General features: G+C 44.8%; 1 protein-coding gene across 4 annotated transcripts in view; it reads left to right on the top strand.

The window, feature by feature from the left end:
• The window catches only part of LOC122548621, a 23,930-nt gene extending 13,312 nt beyond the window's left edge, over positions 1-10,618 (top strand). For 3 of the 4 annotated variants that reach the window (XM_043687454.1, XM_043687453.1, XM_043687452.1), the window contains exons 5-6: positions 7,089-7,152; positions 9,674-10,616. In XM_043687454.1, the coding sequence (XP_043543389.1) occupies positions 7,089-7,152; positions 9,674-10,086 (477 nt within the window). In that variant the 3' untranslated portion in view covers positions 10,087-10,616. Of the gene's footprint in view, positions 1-7,088; positions 7,153-9,673 lie in introns of all 4 variants that reach the window. The other variant, XM_043687455.1, reaches the window with a different exon arrangement.
• The last annotated feature ends 11,047 nt before the right edge of the window (positions 10,619-21,665 follow it).

Genomic DNA, 21,665 nt, shown 5'->3' with positions numbered 1-21,665 from the left:
CTAGAATGCCCCAGTCCCTTCATCCAGATCATTTATATATAATGTGAACAGCTGCGGCCCCAACACTGAACCCTGCGGGACACCGCTTGTCACCGGCTGCCATTCCGAAATAGAACCTTTTATCCCAACTCTCTGCCTTCTGTCAGACAGCCAATCCTCAATCCATACCAGTAGCTCACCTCGAACACCATGGGCCATCACCTTGCTCAGCAGCCTCCCGTGTGGCACCTTATCAAAGGCCTTTTGGAAGTCTAGATAGACCACATCCACTGGGTTTCCCTGGATGAGTTGAGGATGCACCTCCTTTTCCCCCTACCCACCCCCAGGTTGGAGAATAAAGGCACTTCTTCAGTATTGTGATCCACAGCATGAGACTGTTATAAGAGGAACTTTGGTCTCATTTTACTGTTTCTAACCATTACAGTAATAGCTGAAGATTTATTCTGCAGGAAATGTTTCAATGAAAACCTGTTGTTCCTTTTTTAAGTATGAAAGTAGGTTGTTCATATAAAAATAAAAAGTACTTTTTAAAGGAATAAGAAATATGTTTTTTAAATGAGATGTGGGGTATGGCCAACTTTTGAGAGACAGTGAGGTTTGCAGATCAGAGTTGAGTGTGTTGCTGGAAAAGCACAGCAGGTCGGGCAGCATCTGAAGAGCAGAAAAATCTACGTTTCGGGTGGGAGCCCTTCATCAGGAATGAGGCTGGGAGCCTCAGGGGTGGACAGATAAATGGGAAGGGGTGGGGCTGGGGAGAAGGTAACTGAGAGTGCAATAGGTGGATGGAGGTGGAGGTAAAGGTGATGGGTCAGGGAGGAGGGTAGAGCGGATAGGTGGGAAGGAAGATTGACAGGTGGTACAGGTCATGAGGATGGTGCTGAGCTGGAAGGTTGGAATTGGGGTAAAGTGGGGGAGGGGATTTGAGGAAACTAGTGAAGTCCACATTGATGCCCTGGGTTGAAGGGTCCCAAGGCGGAAGATAAGCCGTTCTTCCTCCAGGTGTCGGATGGTGAGGGAATGATGATGGAGGCCCCAGTACCTGCATGTCCTCGGCAGAGCGGGAGGGGGAGTTGAAATGTTCGTCCACGGGGCAGTGAGGATGGTTGGTGCAGTGTCCTGCAGATGTACTCTAAAGTGCTCTGCAAGGAGGCGACCAGTCTCCACGGGTCCTAGTCTCCTCGCCTAACGGTGAAGTTGATGAACTGTTGGACCTCCATGTGGGAGCACGAGGTGACGCTGATGCAGTCATCAATGTAGTGGAGGAAGAGGTGGGGAATGGTGCCGGTGTAACTCCGGAAGATGGACTGTTCTACATAGCCGACAAAGGGACAGGCACAGCTGGGGCCCATGCAGGAGCCCCCCTTTCGTCTGGAGGAAGTGGGAGGATTGGAAGGAGAAATGATTGAGGGTGAGGACCATTTCAGCTAAACGAACAAGAGGGTCAGTGGAAGGTACTGGTGGGGATGTTGGGAGAGGAAGAAACTGAGGGTTTGGAGGCCCTGGTTATGGTGGATGGAGGTGTAGAGGGATTGGATATCCATGGGGAAGATGAGGCATTGGGGGCCAGGGAATGGAAATCTTGGAGGAGGTGGATGGTGTGCATGGTGTCTCAAACGTACGTGGGGAGTTGCTGGACGGGGTTACAGGTCAATATCAAGGTAGGTGGAGATGTATTCGGTGGGGCAGGAGCAAGCTGCGATGATAGGTTGGCCTGGTAGTCAGGCTTGTGGATCATGGGTAGGAGGTAGAAACAGGCAGTGCGGGGTTCCTGAACTGAGGTTGGGAGCTGTGGGTGGGAGATCCCCTGAGGTGATGAAGTTGTGTATGGTCTGGGAGATGACGGTTTGGTGATGGGGTGTGAGGTCATGGCCGAGGGGCCGGTACGAGGAGGTGTCTTTGAGTTGGCACCTGGCTTCAGCGGTGGAGAGGTCAGTGTGCCAAACTACCACTGCACCCATCTTGTCTGCTGGTTTGATGGTGAGGTTGGAGCAGAGGGAGTGTCGGGCTGTGTGTTGTGAGATCACATTCAAGATCAGTGTGTGTCAAACTCATTTACCTGGGACCGTAGAAGAATAAAAGTGAGGCCTTTACTGAGGACTAAATGTTCACCCTCAGTGACGGGGAGATCTGGGGGAATGGTAAAGACACAGCAGGAATGGAGGCTAGGCCCTGGAGTGGGGCTGGAGTTCGAGGTGGGGATGGAGACAGTGGCTTGAGGGGTGTGGTTTTGGGATCTGTAGTGGTGTCACCAAAGGAGGTGACACTTACAAAAGGGGTGGAAGTGGTGCTCTGGTTAAGTTAACAGGGGCAGAAGTGACGTCATGGACAGGGAGGACAACGTTACTGTTGGGTTCTCGGCTGTTGACGTCAGTGGCAGCAGAACTGATGTAACCGGTGGGACCTATCAGCGATGTGGAAGTGGCTGCTGTGGTGGCAACTACAGCGGCGGAGGTGATGTTCAAGGTAGGTATCATATCAGTAATAGTGAATCCAGCAGAGCCGGTGTATCCTGCGGTGTAGTCTTTTTTGGCAGTCACGAAGGTGGTTGGGTAGGTGGCGATCTCTGAGGTGGTGTGGGCGGCAGTGGCTGCAGGTCGTGTGGCAGCAACAGGGTTGGAAGTGATGTCATCGATCACCCCGGCAATCCAAAGCCACGTCCTCAAGCAGGCTCGCTACTACAGCCACATCTCCACCCTCCGTATCTGCCTACGGAACCGTCTGATTCCACATGGACTCCAGATCACGTTCAGACCAACCCAGTTTGGACCTGAACAGGATACCCAGTACACACTACAAATCCGAAACCTTCAACAACAATTTCTCTTTCCAGTTCCTCCGCTCCACGCTATCAGCAATGCACTGCCATCTACTCTACCTGTAATCAGTCCTGCCTCTGCTCAGAGCCTCACGATTCCAGACCTGCAGTGGACCTCTGCATTGCTACGTCCTCAGGAGGATACATGATCTCAACAAACTGCATTTGTCGACTGCATTGGACATAAAAGAACGTAAGCTAAACAAACTTTCATGTACTTCTCTCCATACACTGGCTTCCTCAATCTTATCAGAATGTTCTCCTGGTCTCTGGAACCGTCCAGACACCATTAGCCACGTGGCCGCTCCTTCCACGACCACCGGGGTGATCGATGACATCACTTCCGCCACCGCACGACCTGCAGCCACTGCTGACACACCACCTCAGAGATCGCCATCCACCCAACCACTTCTGTGATTGCAGAGAAGACTACCATTGCAGGATACACGGGTGCTGCTGGATTCACTATCACGGACGTGATACCTACCTTGAATGTCACTTCTGCCCCTGTAGTTGCCGCCGCAGCAGCAGACACTTCCGCCCCACTGGTAGGTCCCATCGGTGACGTCACTTTCGCTGCCAGTGACGTCACTTTTGCTGCCACTGACGTCAGCAGCCGAGAACCCAACATTAGCATTGCCCTCCCCGCCCATGATGTCACTTCCACTCCCATTAACTTAACCAAAAGCACCACTTCCACCCCCTTTGTAAGTGTCACCTCTTTTGGTGACACCACTACTGATCCCAAAACCACACCCACTCAAGCCACTGTCTCCACCCCTACCGCGAACTCCAGCCCCACTCCAGGTCCTAGCCCCCATTCCTGCTGTGTCTTCACCATTCCCCCAGATCTCCCCCTCACTGAGGACGAACATTTAGTCCTCAGTAAAGGCCTCACCTTTATCCCTCTACAGTTCCAGATTAATGAGTTTGACACATGCTGCGACCTTGAACGTTTCTTCCACTGTGTCCACCTCCATGCCTACTTTTACAACCAAGACACACACCCTCCTACTGAAGACCCCTTCTCCCACCTCCTACACACCCCATCCATCTGTACACCCCGTGCTGGCCTGCTACCTGCCCTTGACCTCTTCATTTCCAACTGTCGCCAAGACATCAACCGTCTCAACCTGTCCAACCGCCTCACCCACTCCAACCCCTCATCCTCACAACACACAGCCCTCCATTCCCTCTGCTCCAACGCCAACCTCACCACCAAACCAGCAGACAAGGGGGGTGCAGTGGTAGCTTGATGCACTGACCTATCCACCGCTGAAGCCAGGTGCCAACTCAAAGACACCTCCTCCTACTGCCCCCTCGGCCATGACCTCACACCCCATCACCAAACCATCATCTCCCAGACCATACACAACTTCACCTCCGGGGATCTCCCACCCACAGCTTCCAACCTCAGTTCGGGAACCCCGCACCGCCTGTTTCTACCTCCTACCCAAGATCCACAATCCTGACAACCCGGCCAACCTATCATTTCCCCTTGCTCCTGCCCTACCGAACTCATCTCCACCTACCTCGATACTGTCCCATTTCCCACCTCCCCGGTCCAGCAACTCCCCACATACATTTGAGACACCACGCACACCCTCCACCTCCTCCAAGACTCCAGTTTCCCCAGCCCCCAATGCCTCATCTTCACCATGGACATCCAATCCCTCTACATCTCCATCCGCCAAGACCAGGGCCTCCAAACTCTCCATTTCTTCCTCTCCTGACATCCCCACCAGTACCCTTCCACTGACCCTCTTATTTGTTTGGCTGAACTGGTCTTTACTCTCAACCATTTCTCCTTCAAATCCTCCCACTTCCTCCAGACGAACGGGGTAGCAATGGGCACTCAGCTATACCTGTCTCTTTGTTGACTACGTAGAACAGTCCATCTTCTGGAGTTACAGTGGAACCACTCCCCACCTCTTTCTCCTCTGTTGATGACTGCATCAGCGCCACCTTGTGCTCCCACGAGGAGGTCAAACAGTTCATCAACTTCACCAACACATTCCACCATGACCTTAAATTCACCTGGACCATCTCAGACACCTCCCTCCCCTCCCAGGAGGACCAGTTCCACCACAGAACACACCAGATGGCCTCCTTTAAAGACCGAAACTTCCCCTGCCACATGGTTGAAGATGCCCTCCAATGTATCTTATCCACGTCCTGCACCTCCGCTCTCGAACCTCACCTCACCAACCATGATAAGGAAAGAACCCCCCTGGTCCTCACCTTCCACTCCACCAGCCTCCGCATAAACCACATCATCCGCTGACATTTTTCCCACCTACAAACGGACCCCACCACCAGGGGTATATTTCCCTCCCCACCCCTTTCCATTTTCTGCAAAGACCATTCCCTCTGCAACTACCTGCTTAGGTCCACATCCCATTTCAAGCCACCCTGCCCTCCTGGCACCTTCCGCTGCAACCGCAGGAATTGCAAAACCTGCGCCCACAACTTCCCCCTTACTTCTGTCCAAGGCCCCAAAGGAGCCTTCCACATCCATGTCATTTACTGTATCCATCGCTCCCGATGCGGTCTCCTGTACACTGGGGAGACTGGACGCCTCCTCGCAGAGCACTTTAGAGAACATCTCCAGGACACCCGCACCAACCAACCCCACTGCCCCATGGCTGAAGTTTTCAACTCTCCTCCCACTCTGCCAAGGACGTGCATGCCCTGGGTCTCCTCTATTGACACTCCCTCACCACCCGGCACCTGGAGGAAGTATGCCTTATCTTCTGCCTCAGGACCCTTCAACCCCAGGTCATCAATGTGGACTTCACCAGTTTCCTCATTTCCCCTCCCCCCCACCTTACCTCAGTTCCAACCTTCCAGCTCAGCACCATCCTCCTGACCTGTCCTACTTGTCAATCTTCCTTCCCACCTATCCGCTCCACCCTTCCCTCTGACCTATCACCTTTACCCCCTCCGCCATCCACGTATTGCACTCTCAGTTACATTCTCTCCAGCCTCGCCCACTTCCCATTTATCTCTCCACCCCCAAGGCTCCCAGCCTCATTCCTGATAAAGGGCTCTGGCCTGAAACATCGATCTTCCTGCTCCTTGGGTCATGCCTGACCTGCTACGCTTTTCCAGCAACACACACTCAACTATGGCCAACATTTGTTTAAGGGCCAAGAAATCTGTCTTGAGGATGTTGTGGTCTAGTGCTTGTTTCCCTCCTTCTAGACCAGGGGTCCGGATTCCAGTCTGAACTGCTCAAGAGGTGCACTGTAACGTGTCTGAACAGGTTGACTAAAATTACTTAACTGGAGGAACCCCTGTAGCAATGTCCTTGGAGTGGGATAATTGATTTCCTATAACCACAACTGTCTCTCTTTTGTAGTAGGTTTGACTCCAAGAAATGGAGAGCTTTCCCATTGCTTTTTATTTCTCTCCCAGACCCCTCTTATGCCCAACTCTGTGAAGTGCTGCCTTGATGTCAAGAGCCGTCTACCTCACCTGGGCTCTGGACAGTCCAAAACTTTTTGCCAATTGGACCAAGGCTGAGCTGAAGTTAGGAGCTGAGCAGCCTTGGCAGAACCTGAGCTAATCATCAGTGTTACATTCAAGCAGTGTAAAGTTTGTTTGATAGCACAGTCAAGAACTTACATAACGCTAATCAAGAGTAGACTGATCAGCTGATAATTGGCTGAATTGTATTTGTCTTTTTTTGTGAATGGTACATACCTGGACAATTTTTCCACATTGTTCAGCAGATTCCTGTTGTAGCTATATCTAAACAGCTTGACTAGGAACGGTATGAGTACAAACCTTTAATATTTTGTCAGGATCTATAAGCTTTGAAATATCCATGGCCTTCAGCTGGTTTTGACATCTTGTGGAATTAATCAAATTGGCTGAAGACTGGCTTTGTAATGCTGGGGACCTCCAGAGGATACTAACACGATCGTCCACTTGGCATATCTGGCTGAAGATTGCTGAATAAATAATTCATTTATAGAAATGAGCAGAATGGTGTTGCTAAATTGCTTTTAAAATTAATGTATTTGTTTTATCAACAACTCTGCCATAATTTTGAAACTTCCAATTTTACTGGAATTTCAAGTTAAGCATTCACATTGAGGGAAATGATCAATTGAGAGAAATGTTCCTGTCAGAAAATATTGGTCAGATGGGAAGGGCATAACTGGGAGTTTCCACAATGTGCTAAAGATGGACCTTGAGAGCTGAAGTAACCTGAACTGATCGGTAGAAGTCTTGTCTTCCACTTTGTATTCTTTCCTCCCTTAAACAGAAAGACACTGGCAGTGATCCCCAGTCTGAGGACCCTGCAGCTGCTCTGACATCTCACCAAGAAGGTAAGGTCTATTAAATGACTGTATGAAAAGTCCAGAGTAGTTATTTTTTTTTCTTGTCCCCCGTTTTCTTTTTTCTGAAATCTCCTGTTTATTAATTTTTTCTTTTTTTTTTATAATTTAACCCCCACACTACCACCTAAGTGCGGTAGTGCTTATTTTTTCCCCAGCACCCATGGTGTGTGTGTGCAGGTGTGAGACACAGTGAAAGACACAAAGTGCACGCATCTTTATTCAAATTCCACCACCAGGAAGATAGGAAAACACCCGGGTGGCCAGTGACAAACACTGCCCTTCACATCAAAGGACAGTGCTGTGTGATCCAAAACAGTGAAGGGGAGGGTAGGGACTAAATCAAAATAGAGTTGGAGGGAGAAATAATGCACTCCACTCCCTGCGGCGCCCACCTCTCCCTGAACAACTCCATGGTGTTGGTCGACACCGCGTGCTCCTTCTCCAAGGACACCCAGGCTCTAGCGTCCAGAGTAGTTATTCACTACATACTGTTCCTTAAACTAAAAATACATGTAAAGGCAATCTGGAATGTTCATTTAGCATCCTCACGCGTTATTATGTAATCACAGTACATCATTATAACTTTTAACTTTAAAACTGGGAGTGAACCTGCAGCATTAGTCACACTTCTTATAAAGTAGAGTGGATTTTTTTGTAAAGGCATTGCTACCATTGGGGATTTCATGGGTAGATTTGATACCAAAAGTCATTCTTATTACTACTAGTCTGTGCTATTGACACCATGTGGTAAAGAATACTCATGCAGTATCTTCGGCTCAATTTTGGTGAACTCGTAAAACACTTAATAGCTAGTTACAATATATCTGCAATGCATAATCCTGCATGAAAGTACAGATTGATTTGTTCTTGGTGTTAATAGCATATAGCTAATCATTGAATCACCGAAAGGGCCTGTGGAGAAAGGAAACCCTTAGTTCCTCTCAAATAGGGTCTTCTATATCTTGATATGTGGAGCATATCTTGTGATGTCAGTTAACCCTTTTTAGATCCTAACTGGTACAATCATACCATGGATCAATAGCTTCATTAAATCAGTCTGCAACTGTACTAATTAAATTACCTATTAAAAGATGTTTCTTAACAAGATGTTTTAATCAGTTACTTGTGAAAGAGATAAGGAGCATAATGAAAATATTGATTAGATTCCCTACAGTGTGGAAACAGGCCCTTCAGCCCAACCAGTCCACACCGACCCTCCGAAGAGTAACCCACCCAGACCCATTTCCCTTTGACTAATGCACATCTTTGGACTGTGGGAGGAAACCAGAGCACCCAGAGGAAACCCACGCAGACACAGGGAGAAAGTGCAGACAGCTGCCTGAGGCTGGAATTGAACCTGAGACCCTGTTGCTGTGAGGCAGCAGTGCTAACCACTGAGCCACTGTGCTTGTTGTTTGATCCAGTATACGGGTCAAGCTAAAACTTGTGTAATCTATCAGATCATTCTTCTTCTTCCCAAATTTCCAGAGGGGTTTATTCATTTGGTCGCTGGTCAAAAAAATGTTTGTGATATCTCTGGCTTTCTTTTCTTGTGATTTATTTTTCAAGTCTGAAACACTTTGTTGAAAATATTTTTAACATCCCCAATAAGTCATGTATTCAACCAATTGATTTTTATAACTGTAGGTATCTTGGTACTCCACCATGAAGAGGCAGGATACTTTTATTCACAGAACTGAGTTGGGCTGCTAATTTATTTGGTAGCCTGATTTAACATTCAGTGCTGTGAGTTTATCAGTGGTCAAGAAACTTTGCGTTCCCCTTCTAACTCCATTTTGACTTAACCCCCTCCCTTTCTCCCTATCTCTCCCTCACCTCTTGTATTTTGTGTTTCCCTTATATGTAAAACCTGATAAGTTATTCAACTGGAAACACAAGTGATCTACAGGTGGTGTTTAATTGATTTGGGGGGGGGGGTGGCGAATCACATGTGATCTGGTAATGGGGACAATAACTATTTGATTTTGTGTAACAACATTTCTGGATAAGAAAGGAAAGAAACTCTGCTTTGGAAAAGGAGGAGGGAGCTGTGATTGTAGTAGGTAAACAGTTTCTAACGTTCCTTGTGGGGCAAGAGCAGCAGAAATGCCACTATTGATTCCTTAAGAAAGGCCTTAATCTTCCCACTAACTGTGACCATTCCATCCCTGGTGACAATCAGTGTCTCTTCTGCTTCCCTAGACCTCTCCCATCTTGGTTGATCCAGCTAACTACATTACCCTCCATAGCCTAGACTCTGACCATACCATCCATTCCCATTTACAGAGCTTTTGATCTCTTTCTGCCTTCTGTTTTGTCAGAAAGAATTTCCTAGGCTATGGACTGATAGTGTTCCACTGACTTTGAGTGTCTCAGTTGGGGAGGGGGTGGATGTGGGGAAAAGGTATGTATTAGTAGCCATGTTAAAACAAGCTAACATCTAGGATTAAGCATTATTTCTAGCTTTGCAAGGAGGATGTTGTCAAATGTTTCTCTTGTTCCTTTTTAGCACCCAGATCGCCTCAAAGCTCCCAGAATTCTGGTGACAACTGTGCAAATGAAAAGAACAGATTTACTATCTCCCCATTTAGAGCAATCCAGACCAAGAATAAACAGAAACACTTTGCAACCTGGATGAGATCTAACTCAACAACAAACCCAAAAACATTATTTTATACCCAGTTTGATGAAAGGCTGGTCAACACTTGTAAAACATCTATACCCAAAGACTCTGATATAATTGAAGAAGGAATCTCTCCCACTTCAGAGATGTGGATTTGTGATACTTGTTCATTTACAAATAAAGGTCCATCTGTGAAATGTAGGGTCTGTGACGTACTGAAATATGGAATAATAACACAAAACTGTGAAAGGACCCTGTCAAACGGTAATTATTGTTACCAAGAATTTTCTGTCCTGTAATGACAAATAGATTAAGATAAGTAAGTTAATAGATGTACTTTTGTAATTGAATGTTGCTAATTTAACAGCCTTACAGTAAACCTTATGACACTTTTGAGGTGAATCCATAAGTTGGCTAAACAAGTAGAACTGTGTCAACAGGGCAAGGTGTCAATAGTGGTGTCAAAGGTGATTCATCGTTGAGGCTCTTCCAGCTTACAATGTATGTCAGGGATTTGACGGGAAGAATAAAAGCTCTGATTAAGTTTGAGATTTGATTTTGAAGGGATTTCAAATCGGAGAATGAGCCTAAATGCACAAGGCTGGGCAGGTGGACTGATGTATGGCAAATTAGTTAATAATTACAAAGTTCTGAAACTAGTAAAGAGCAATAAATAGTGGGAATCAACTATCAATCAGTTTTCAGACTATAGGCCAAAGCAGATGAGAGAAAGATTTGGAAGGAGGTATTGATGGATAATTGACAGCTGCAATGAAGAAATCTAACTCGGTCTTGGGACATATGGTGAAGAATACATAACAAATCCCAGGAGGTGGTAATCGAGGTGTCATGCACTTGTCATGACCAAACATGGAGTATTGTCAACAGAGTTATTTCACCACTGTACCACAAGAAAGGTATCCAAAAGTTGCCTTTGCCTCCAATCAAACTAATGCCTGCCGTACGTTATAGGAGCTTTGAAAATTAGTTGAAGAACCTAGGATTTTTTTTTTTCCTTTTTTTTAATTTGTTCATGATGCGAGCGTCACTGGCTGGCCAGCATTTATTGATTATATTAAATTACTTACAGTGTGGAAACAGGCCCTTTGACCCAACAAGTCCACACCGACCCACCGAAGTGCAACCCACCCATTTATCCCTTTACCTAACACTACGGGCAATTTAGTATGGCCAATTCACCTGACTTGCACATCTTTGGACTGTGGGAGGAAACCGGAGCACCCAGAGAAAACCCACGCAGACACGGGGAGAATGTGCAACTCCACACAGACAGTCGCCTGAGTCGGGAATTGAACCCGGGTCTCTGGCGCTGTGACGCAGCAGTGCTAGCCACTGTGCCGCCCATCCATAGTTGCCCTTGAGAAGATGGTGGTGAATTGCCACCTTGAACTGCTGCAGTGCACTTGCTGTAGGTAGACCCACAATGTTGTTAGGGAGCGAATTCCGCTATTTTGACTCAGTAACTGACAATGATGGAATGGTGATACATTTCCAAGTCAGGATGGGGAGTAGCTGGAGGGGAACTTGAAGGTGGTGGTGTTCCCGTATATCTGCTGCCCTTGACCTTCTAGATGGAAGTGGTCGTGGAAGGTGCTGTCTTTGGATCTTTGAATTTCTGCGGTGCATTTTGTAGATAGTACACACTGCTGCTACTGAGCATTGGTTATGGAGGAAGTGGGAAATATTCCATCAAACTCCTGACTTGTGCCCTGTAGATGATGGATAGGCTTTCAGGAGTCAGGAGGTGAGTTACTCACCATGGTATTCCTAGCCTCTGACCTGTTCTTGTAGCCACTGCATTTATGTGTTGAGTCCTATTGAGTTTCTGATCAATGATAAACTCCCAGGATGTTGATAGTGGGTGATTCAGTGATGATAACACCATTGAATGCAAGGTGCAGTGGTTAGATTATCACTTACTGATGATGGTCATAGCTTGGCATTTGTGTTGCATGAATGTTATTTGCCACTTGTCAGCCCAAGCCTAGATATTGTCCAGACCTTGTTGTATATGAACAAAGACTGCTTCAATGTCTGAGGAGTTGCATATGGTGCTGAACATAATGCAATCATCGGCAAACATCCCCACTTACAACAAAGGGAAGGTCACTGATGAAGTAGCTGAAGATGGCTGGGCTAGGACAGTTACCTGTGGAGCTCCAGTATAGATGGTTTAGAGCTGAGATGACTGACCTCCAACAGCCACAACCATCTTCCTATGTGTCAGGTGTGACTCTAACCGCTGGAGAGTTTTCACCCTGATACCCATTGGTATCGGTTTTGCTAGGGCTCCTTGATTCCACACTTAGCTGAATGCAGCCTTGATGTCAAGGGCTAGCACCCTCACCTCACCTCTGGAATTCAGTTCTTTTTATCCATGTTTGAACCAAGGCTGCAATGAGGTCAGGAGCTGGGTGGCCCTGGCAGAACCCAAACTAGGCATCACTGAGTAGGATATTGCTGAGCAGGTGCTGCTTGGTAGCACTGTTGATGACACCTTCCATCACTTTACTGATGATTGAGAGGAGACTGATTGGGCCGAACTTGACCAGGTTGGATTTGTCCTGCACTTCATATATAGGAAATATCTGGGCAATTTTCCACATTGTTGGGTAGATACCAATGTTGTAACAGTACTGGAACACTTTGGCTAGGGGAGCGACAAGTTCCAGAGCACAAGTCTCCCGTACTATTGCTGGAATGTTGGCAGGGCCTGTAGCCTTTGCAGTAAGCAGTGCCTCAATCATTCCTTGATTAATTGGAGTGAATTTAATTGGCTGAAGACTGGTATCTGTAATGCTGGGGACCACTGGAGGAGGCCAAGATGGATCATCTATTTGGCACTTCTAGCTGAAGGTTGCTGCAAAAGCTTCAGCCTTATCTTTGGATAGGGGTATCTATGGTGCCACCTCCTCCAGTGAGTTGTTTAATTATCCAGAACCATTCACAACTGAATGTGGCAGGACTTAAGGGCTTAGGTCAGATCTGTTGGTTATGGGGTCATTTAGCTCTGTCTATCACTTGCTGCTTGTGCAATCTGTTTGGCTTCACCAGGTTGACACCTAATTTCAGTTTTGCAGGGTGCTGCTCCTGACTTGCTGTCCTTCACTCTACATTGGACCAGGGTGACCACCTGGTGGTGATGGTAATGGTCATGAGGTTTCAGATTATGCTGGAGCACAATTCTGATGCTGTTGATGGCCCACAGCGCCATATAGATGCACAGTCTTGAGTTGCAAGATCTGTTCAAAGTCTGTTCCATTTTACCACAGTGTCACACAACACGGTGTATGTTATTCTCAATGTGAAGGCGGGATCTCGTCTCCACAAGGACTGTGTGGTGGTCACTCTTACTGATACTGTCATGGACAGATGCATCTGTAGCCGGCAGATTGTTAAGGATGAGGTCAAGTAAGTTTTTCCCTCTTGTTGGTTCCCTCACCACCTGCTGCAGACCCAGTCTAGCAGCTATGTCCTTTAGGACCCAACCAGCTCAATCATCAGTACTGCTGCTGAGCCACTCTTGGTGATGGACATTGGAATACCCCACCCAGCATACATTTTGTGCTCTTGCCATCCTCAGTGCTTCCTCTAAGTGTTGCTCACCATGGAGGAGTAGCAATTCATCAGCTGAGGGAGGACAGTACGTAGTAATCAGCAGGAGGTTTCCTTGCCCATGTTTAACCTAAAGCCATGAGACTTCACTGGGTATGCAGTCAATCTTGAGGACTCCCTGAGCAACTCTGTCCTACTGTATTCCACTGCCGCCACCTCTGCTGAGTCTGTCCTGTTGATGGGCCAAGACACATCCAGGGGTAGTGTTGGTGGTGTCTGGGGCATTGTCTGTCAGGTATGACTACTTCCAGTTGTTGTCTGACTAGCCTGTGAGACAGCTCTCCCAACCTTGGCACTAGCCCCCATATATTAGTGAGGAGGACTGTGCGGGCTCAGCAGGGCTGTTTCTGCTATTGTCTTTCCTGTTGCCTAGGTCGATGCCAGTTGATCAGTCCGGTTTCATTTCTTGGAAATATTGTAGTAGTTGGTACAACTGAACGGCTTGCTAGTGCATTTTTAGAAGGTAATTGAGAGTGAACTCCATTTCTGTGGGCCTGGAGTAACCTGTAGGCCAGACCAGGTAAGGATGGCAGATTTCCTTCCCTGAAGCACATTAGGGAGCTAGATGAGGCTTTCCCCCAATAATCAACAATGGTTTCATAGTCATCAGTAGATTCTTAATACCAGGAGTTTAAATAGAATTCAAATTCCAACATCATCTGTGGCGGGATTCAAACTCGGGTCCCCAGAACATTATCTGGGTCTCTGGGTTAATAGTCTAGCGATAATACCACTAGGCCATTGCCTTCCCTTGAGGAGTGAAACCTTTACACATGTATTCAAGATTCTTAAGGACATGGATAAATTGAAATCCAGTATTATGGTCAAGGTTTCCACAGTTCCTGAAATTTGCACATGTGGATTCAAACTTAGGATGCATGGATGGTTTAAATTTTAACTAGATATGGAAGGCAAATTGAAATGTAAGAGTGATATGCTTATATTTATCATGCTGATCAATAAAAGTAATTGTCACATTTAATGTTTGGATCAAAATTTAGTGTTCAAGTGATATATCTGAACCAGGAGCACCAAACAATAGAAATAAGTGAGAAATGGCTGGGTGTACTAGAATTATCTCCATCGCTGAAATATTTGTTTGGTATTTCCGAACAATGTGTAACTTTGACACCTTATTTTATCATCTTTTGTGTAGACTAATGGCAAAATTCATACACTTAATCTAAAATTTAGAATGGTTTACAGTATCACTTCAGGTATCACTTAGAGCCACATGGATGCTTTTACCCCTCGTATTATTGCTGTGCATAACATTCATGGATCTAGTTTTCTCATGCAGTTGTCACATTCTGTTCCTTGGTGTAAGGGTGGATTGTCACTGCTGCATTTAGGGGTGAGCTTTGAAAAGTGTGCTGGCTGCTGCAATATAATTAGAGGAGACAATATGGTGCATAATATTTAGAGAGAACTTTCATTTTGCCTTCGAGCACACAAAATAATTTCATGTCTCTTTTAATATTCCTGTAATGCCAAAATGTGCTACACAGTTAAATAAAATGGCATTACAAGGGATATGTCTGTTTCTTTATGGAAACATTGCGGCAAAATTGCCAATTAAGATGGTAGATTCTTGTTCTCCCTAAATAAAGTACCCTTTCTCACAGAAGGGGGTAAAATTGGAAGTATGTAATGGAGTTAAAAATTCCTTTGTGTGATTTGGGTATCCTTGACCTGGCTGGAAATCATTGTCCATCTACGTTGTTCTTGAAGGTAATGGGGAGCTGTATCTTGAACTTCTCCACGCTGTATTGAAAGTACTTCCACACATTTGAAACAGCAATTGACCATGATTTCATTGAAATTTTTAAAAAGTGTCTGAAAGAGTGGGAAGATAGAACTGCAGCAGCCAGAGCATATTTCTATCCAGGGAGAGGAAGGGGAGAGTCACTGAATCATTAAAGAAAATGGCAGACAGCCACTTAACTAGCACATTTCAATAAAGAAGTCACTGACGTAGAATATTGTGAGAAAAAGAAGTAAAGACAGAGGCATAAATAGAGGTCAGCTTCGGAAATTCAACCACGAGAGATCACGGGATCTAGTTGGGATGAGGACATGTTGGAAGTTAGATGTTGGTATAGAAAGCTAAACAAGTGGCTGAAATGCTAATATGATAGTCCATTACCAATGTGAAGTTATCTGGAAACTATAATCACTTTCTAAGAGAACCTACCAAATAATTTACTTACAGAAATGAGCACCAACACATGTAGGATGATGAAGGACACAATAGCAACCCCTCAGGGTACCACAGTAGGTGGTATGTTTACATCTATGCCCACCAAAACTGGATCAGCTGATAATACACGATCTCGTCCCAAACCAAGACCAGTGGGTATCCTCATGGGAAAGTGGGCACGAAGGAAATATCTCAAAAGGGAAGGTGACTGTATGGATCCAGGTGTGTGAAATTTATTTTCTTTACTGTTTGTCAATTGATGACTAATAGTCAATTGTTTGTTTCTTTGTAAGAGTTGTCTATCAAATAGGAAATCAGCAGTTCCCCTTAAACTGCAGAGTCAAAAAGTGTGGAGCTGGAAAAGCACAGTTGGTCAGGCAGCATCCGAGGACCAAGAGAGTCGATGTTTCATGCATAAGCTCTTCATCAGGAATTTGGGGGTCCCCCAAGGGCATGGGGCTGTGGGCAAGGTAACTGGGACTGCGATAATTAGATGAAGGTAGGGGTGATGGTGATCGGTCAGAGCGGAGGGTGGAGCGGATAGGTGGGAAGGAAGATGGACAGTTCAAGATGGTGGTGCCGCGTTGGAGGGTTGGATCTGGGATAAGGTGGGGGGAGGGGAGATGAGAAAACTGGTGAAATTGACATTGATCCCTTGGGGTTGGAGTATTTTGGTAGCTGCTGGACTGTGCTGACACCCTGCCAACTCTCTCAAGGAACAGCTTTGACAGCCATGGGCGTATAAGCCTGAGCCCACAAGGCAGAGTTTACAAAGAAGCAACTAAATCTAGTGGAGACTGAAAAGCTTCCAGTTAAATTTGGATCTATTATTTGATTAACACAAGCTTAGTCAAAGTAATGCAGACACCAACCACACAGGATCAATGTCAATTTCACCAGTTTCCTCCTCTCTCTTCCCCCGAACTTATCCCAGATTCAACCCCCCACCCATTCACCTCTCAGCCCCCTTGGAACCCTCACATTTCTGATGAAGAGCTTATGCTTGAAAAGTTGACTCTCCTGCTCCTCGGATGCTGCCTGACCGGCTGTGCTCTTCCAGCACCACATTTTTTGATTCTGATTTCCAGCATCTGCAGTCCTCACTTTCTCCCTTAAAGTACAGGTGCACTGAAGAAAGTGAGAAGAGATGCTATGGTAACAGTTAAAAAGAATCTTTCCAGGATAGCCATATTCATTTGTTTCAGAGTTGTGACTGTTATGTTGGCTTAAAATCTGTGACAATGACATTCAGCTCCATAGCCTGAAGGTTTCAATATTATGATTGCTTTTTGTGGGTGGCACGGTGGTTAGCACTGCTGCCTCACAGCGCCAGAGACCTGGGTTCAATTCCCGCCTCAGGCAACTGACTGTGTGGAGTTTGCGCATTCTCCCCGTGTCTGCATGGGTTTCCTCCAGCTGCTCCAGTTTCCTCCCACAGTCCAAAAATGTGCAGGTTAGGTGAATTGGCCATGCTAAATTGCCCATAGTGTTCGGTATAGGGGAATGGGTCTGGGTGGGTTGCGCTTCGGAGGGTTGGTGTGGACTTGTTGGGCCGAAGAGCCTGTTTCCACACTGTAAGTAATCTAATCTTAAAAACAAAACATAGTGCCATTGATTTTGGGTCCTGGCATAACCCTCATCAACTGTTACCTTTACTGAGCTTTAAAAGCATGCACCAGAAATATGCAGAGTAGGCAGATCATAATGTCAGTTAGTGTGTAACAGTGATTTGATGCTAACATCGCTACTTTGAACCACATTGCACTAGCTTGCACCCTTTTAACCAGACGCAGCTGGGCACTTAGCTAAAATGACCCCCAAACTACTAAATCAGCACTATGTATATTTGATCAAACTTTTATATTTTACTCATTCTGCTTATGTTTTCTGGGTGTTCAGAGGAATTGATTACAGTCTGCAGGGAGTGCTACTGATATGCAAGGGGCATGTGAACAAAACTTGCTCTAAGTCATGTGTTTCATAGCTACAGCCCACCTCGGGCTACAGTATGAAGGGAGATGTTGTAAAGGCAGCAAAGAGGATCAGGTGTGTTCACAGGGAGGAGGAGAAGGAGTACTTTTACCTCCGCCACAACCATAAGCTGTGTGTGCTCCACAAGGTTTACAAAAGGAGGTGTTCAAAGAAGTCTGCCACTTGGTAACAAAGCAACCTCAGAGCTGAGCAGGTCAAGTCAAACCAGTGGCAGCCAACTTTAAGTGGTGCTATCCTTGCAAAAACTTGAATAAACCTTGCAGAAGTAGTTTGATGTGCACTACTGTTGTTCTACCTAGCAGACGAAAGTTTGCTTGTCGTCTTCATTACTTTGAAGAGGCTTGTGTTAATCAAATAATTAATTCAAATTTAACTGGAAGCTTTACAGTCTCCACTTGATTTAGCTGCTTCGTTGCAAACTCTACCTTTCAGGCTCAGGCTTGTACACCCATGGCTGTGGAAGCTAGAGCTTGAGAGAGTTGGCAGGGTGTCAGCGCAGTCCAGCAGCTACCAAAATTACTGAAGCACTGTCCTGAGGAATAGCACCAGATCATAAACCTGATCTTTCTCAGGATGGCAGTATTTGTGCTTCCCAGTATGCCGTTCTTCGGTAGCTTGTCAGCCACCACCTTAAACTCTCCATGCCAAGATGGAGAAGCCTGATTCTAGAGCTGTTTGAGCACATCCTTCAAGGCCATCTACAGTCGCCTCTCACTAGATGTCAGCAGCTCCTGTTACAGCTACCTGCTTTGGAGCATAAGAAAGGCAAAGGCTCAGTTAGGAACAACAATCAATATCCATTGACCAAAATCTGAATTTGGGCCAGCTATTTTGATACAATAGCAGGTCAAGGGCTAGGACTTCTGTGACACCATGAGGCCTGCCCACATGGCTACAGAGGAGAGAGAGGGATGTTATAAAGGCAACAATTAAGAAGACAAGATGCTCACATAAGGAGTAGGAAAAGAGCTTCTAGCAGATGCTATGCACAAAGGGGACACTTCTTTTACCTCCACCCTAGCCATAAGTTGCATGTGCTTCATGAGATTTACAAGGGAGTTTCCCAAAGGACACTACCTCTTGGTTCTAGAAAGGCAACTTTGGAGCAGGCCAAGGCGGAGTCAAGATATGAAATATAATGAAAAACTCCCCACTTATCTGGGTGCACCTAACATTTGTACAATCAATCAGGCATTAATCCATAAGTTACAGACAATCTCTTTGTTGCACTTCAAGCAGCTTATTGGTGTGCTCAGCTGTGCAGGTTTGAGGAAGTGTCAACTAAATGGATCACAGAATTCCAAAATTTTCATGCTTGCATCATAGTTGCATACTGACTAACACTGCAATCTGCTTACCCTGCACTCTGTAAGTGGGTGATAACTGATGGTTAACCACTTGATACATGACAGATGTCGTCATGTTAATGCCAGACATGTGTACACATGCCTTAGGCATCGTTTGGGAATGTTAACAGTATGATATGCCTGAAAAGTATACACTAAACCCAATGTCACCCTCAAATATGTTTAAATAAATTGATACATGTGAATTAGATTAACTAATGGCCTAATGAGTGTCTATCATATTGGCATTATCCATAGTATAATTTGAAAAAAGCATAATTTCTTCTTAATCTAATTGAGTTTTCTTTTGGTAATTTCATTCCAGAATTTACTTGTCCAACTCCTAAAACCTACATTAAACCTGAGGTAGTTAAGGCTATTCGGTCATTTTTACAACAGCCAATCTATTATGACTGGGTAAGTTCAGGGAATTAACATTGCAATTTCCCAGTTGTACTATTGTCAACAGCATATCTGTTTTCAGAGTAATTTTATCTAGTTATGTAGTACATACTTTCGAATATTCAGTTACCTAGTTGACTTTGGATACACCACAAGAAACAAATCTTATGAGATTAGGAAACCTGGTTTTTAAAAAAATCTGTAATTATTCATGTTCCATGATTAGATGTCAGTAACGTATTCAGTAAATAGTGAATAATCCTTGAAAAGAAGGCTGGAGGAGCCCTAGATGCTGCCTGACCTGCTGTGCTGTTCCAGCAATAAAGTTTCAGCTTTGAAAAGAAGGCTACCAACCTCCAGCTAATATTACTGCAAGAACTGTTCAACTTTAATTATAACAGTGCTTGTCAACTAAAAAGAGTGTAAACAGATTAGCTTCGGAATCTTTGTGTAACAAGGATAGGTGATTAGAATATGCAACAGGATTTGCAAGTTATCATAGTCTCTACATAACGTTAGGGCTGAGACTGTAAAAATCATCACTCACTCTGAAATCAAGGGCCTTGTTACTACAAACCTGAAGCAGTTGTTACGACATGGGGTAGACCCCCCCACCCCCCCATTAAATTTAAACTAGCAATACAGAAAAGATAAATCCCATGCAGTAATCCATGAAAATTCAAGAGGCCAAGAACTATTTAAAGTAAAACTTAGCAATTTTTAAAAAAGTCTAACAGAGAATAATTAATTAACAACTATTTACAACTCCTTTCTCTAACCTATTACCTTCCCCCCTACAATACTAGTCTGATAAAATGCCTGATTAAGGTTTATTGAAAAATTCAAGTTTCAAAACCAGCCAGTAGTCAAATCTTCTCTTTATATGTTCCTCTATAGATTATCTTTCCAGGTCAGTGTTGATGTCTTTTCCTGTGCAAACTCCTTCTCTCGACAGTTACCTCTCAGCGTTTTGACTAGCAGCGTACATCTGTTGTTCTTTTGGCAGTTCTCCTCCAACTGTTCAATTTTCCCTGGTTTTATATCCCAAAGCATTGGATAGTTTCATTGGTGTTAATATAGTCAAAATACCAAATTCAAACTTGATCGAAGTTTGGTATATTTTGGCATAATTTAAATTGATTTGCCAAATTTGAATTTGTTTTGTTGTCTCCAGGCAACTGAGCTAATCTAGCTGTTGAACCGTTACACTGTTACCTTGTTCAGGACTATCTGTGCCTCTCTAACTCCTTGCTAGCTTTTAATGCTCTTAAAGATACAGTACTTCATAACACAGTCCCCAGTGCAGATCTTCAAACTGCATTTGATAATGACCGAGGTAGTCACAATTAGAGATCTTCCTTAATAAATACTAGGCGGGATCTAAATCCCTCCACCAGCATTGCATTTGTGGAGTGCATTCTTCAAATATTAATTTCCAAAAATGTTAATGTTAGCCATTGTTCAACTACTTGGCCCAGCTTTTCCTACCAAAGTAGCTTTGAGGCTCATGCATATTTATCAGCAAGGTGATGCCAGAATTTAATACAAAGGCAGCTGTGTGCCTGAAAGCCTATCATAAAATTATTGACCAAGTTACACTTTCCTGGCCAACGCTACTCAAAAACATTACTTGGTTGTCTGCATCACAATTTGAAATGCTTAATTCAATGGAACTGCTATACTTACATTGTAAAAAAAACTAAACTGTCACACAAAGTTACCTCTTTTCCACCCCATCCAAACAGCTTTTTAGCAATGCGACAAGTGTTGATTACTGTCAAACAATTAATTTGTCTCTGAAAGTTAACTTCTGCAAATCGGCGTTATTCCTCCAGGTTTAAATCAAATTTGGAGATTTTAAAAGTGTAACTTTTTTAATGTGTTTTCAGAAATGTATTTTTTCTTAGTCTCTTTCTTACTTATGAAGTCAATGTTTATTTCAGAATCTTTACAGGTGAAAACAATTGAGTGCTAGGTTCCATTAGCACAGTGAGTATACAGTTTGACCATATAGATTGAACCAGGATTTTGATAAATATCACAGAAACATTAGCTGGTAGCCTTTTTATATGCCTACTTTAGAGTTCAGTGTAAAATAATTAACCAGGCATCTATTCAGTTATGTTCAAGTCCTTGGTTTAACACACATTTTAATTTATTTTTAAATTGATGATTATTTTGGAGAGATGAACTTTGTTAGAATTGCTGAGATCTTTGTATCATCGATAGTCACAGGTGAGGTGCTGGAAGACTGGAGGTTGGCAAATGTGGTGCCACTGTTTAAAAAGGGTGGTAAGGACAA

The sequence above is a fragment of the Chiloscyllium plagiosum genome, chromosome 3, assembly GCF_004010195.1.
Source record: "Chiloscyllium plagiosum isolate BGI_BamShark_2017 chromosome 3, ASM401019v2, whole genome shotgun sequence".
In the NCBI taxonomy this organism is placed as follows: Eukaryota; Metazoa; Chordata; class Chondrichthyes; order Orectolobiformes; family Hemiscylliidae; genus Chiloscyllium; species Chiloscyllium plagiosum.
This window is presented reverse-complemented; position numbering and strand designations above follow the sequence as displayed.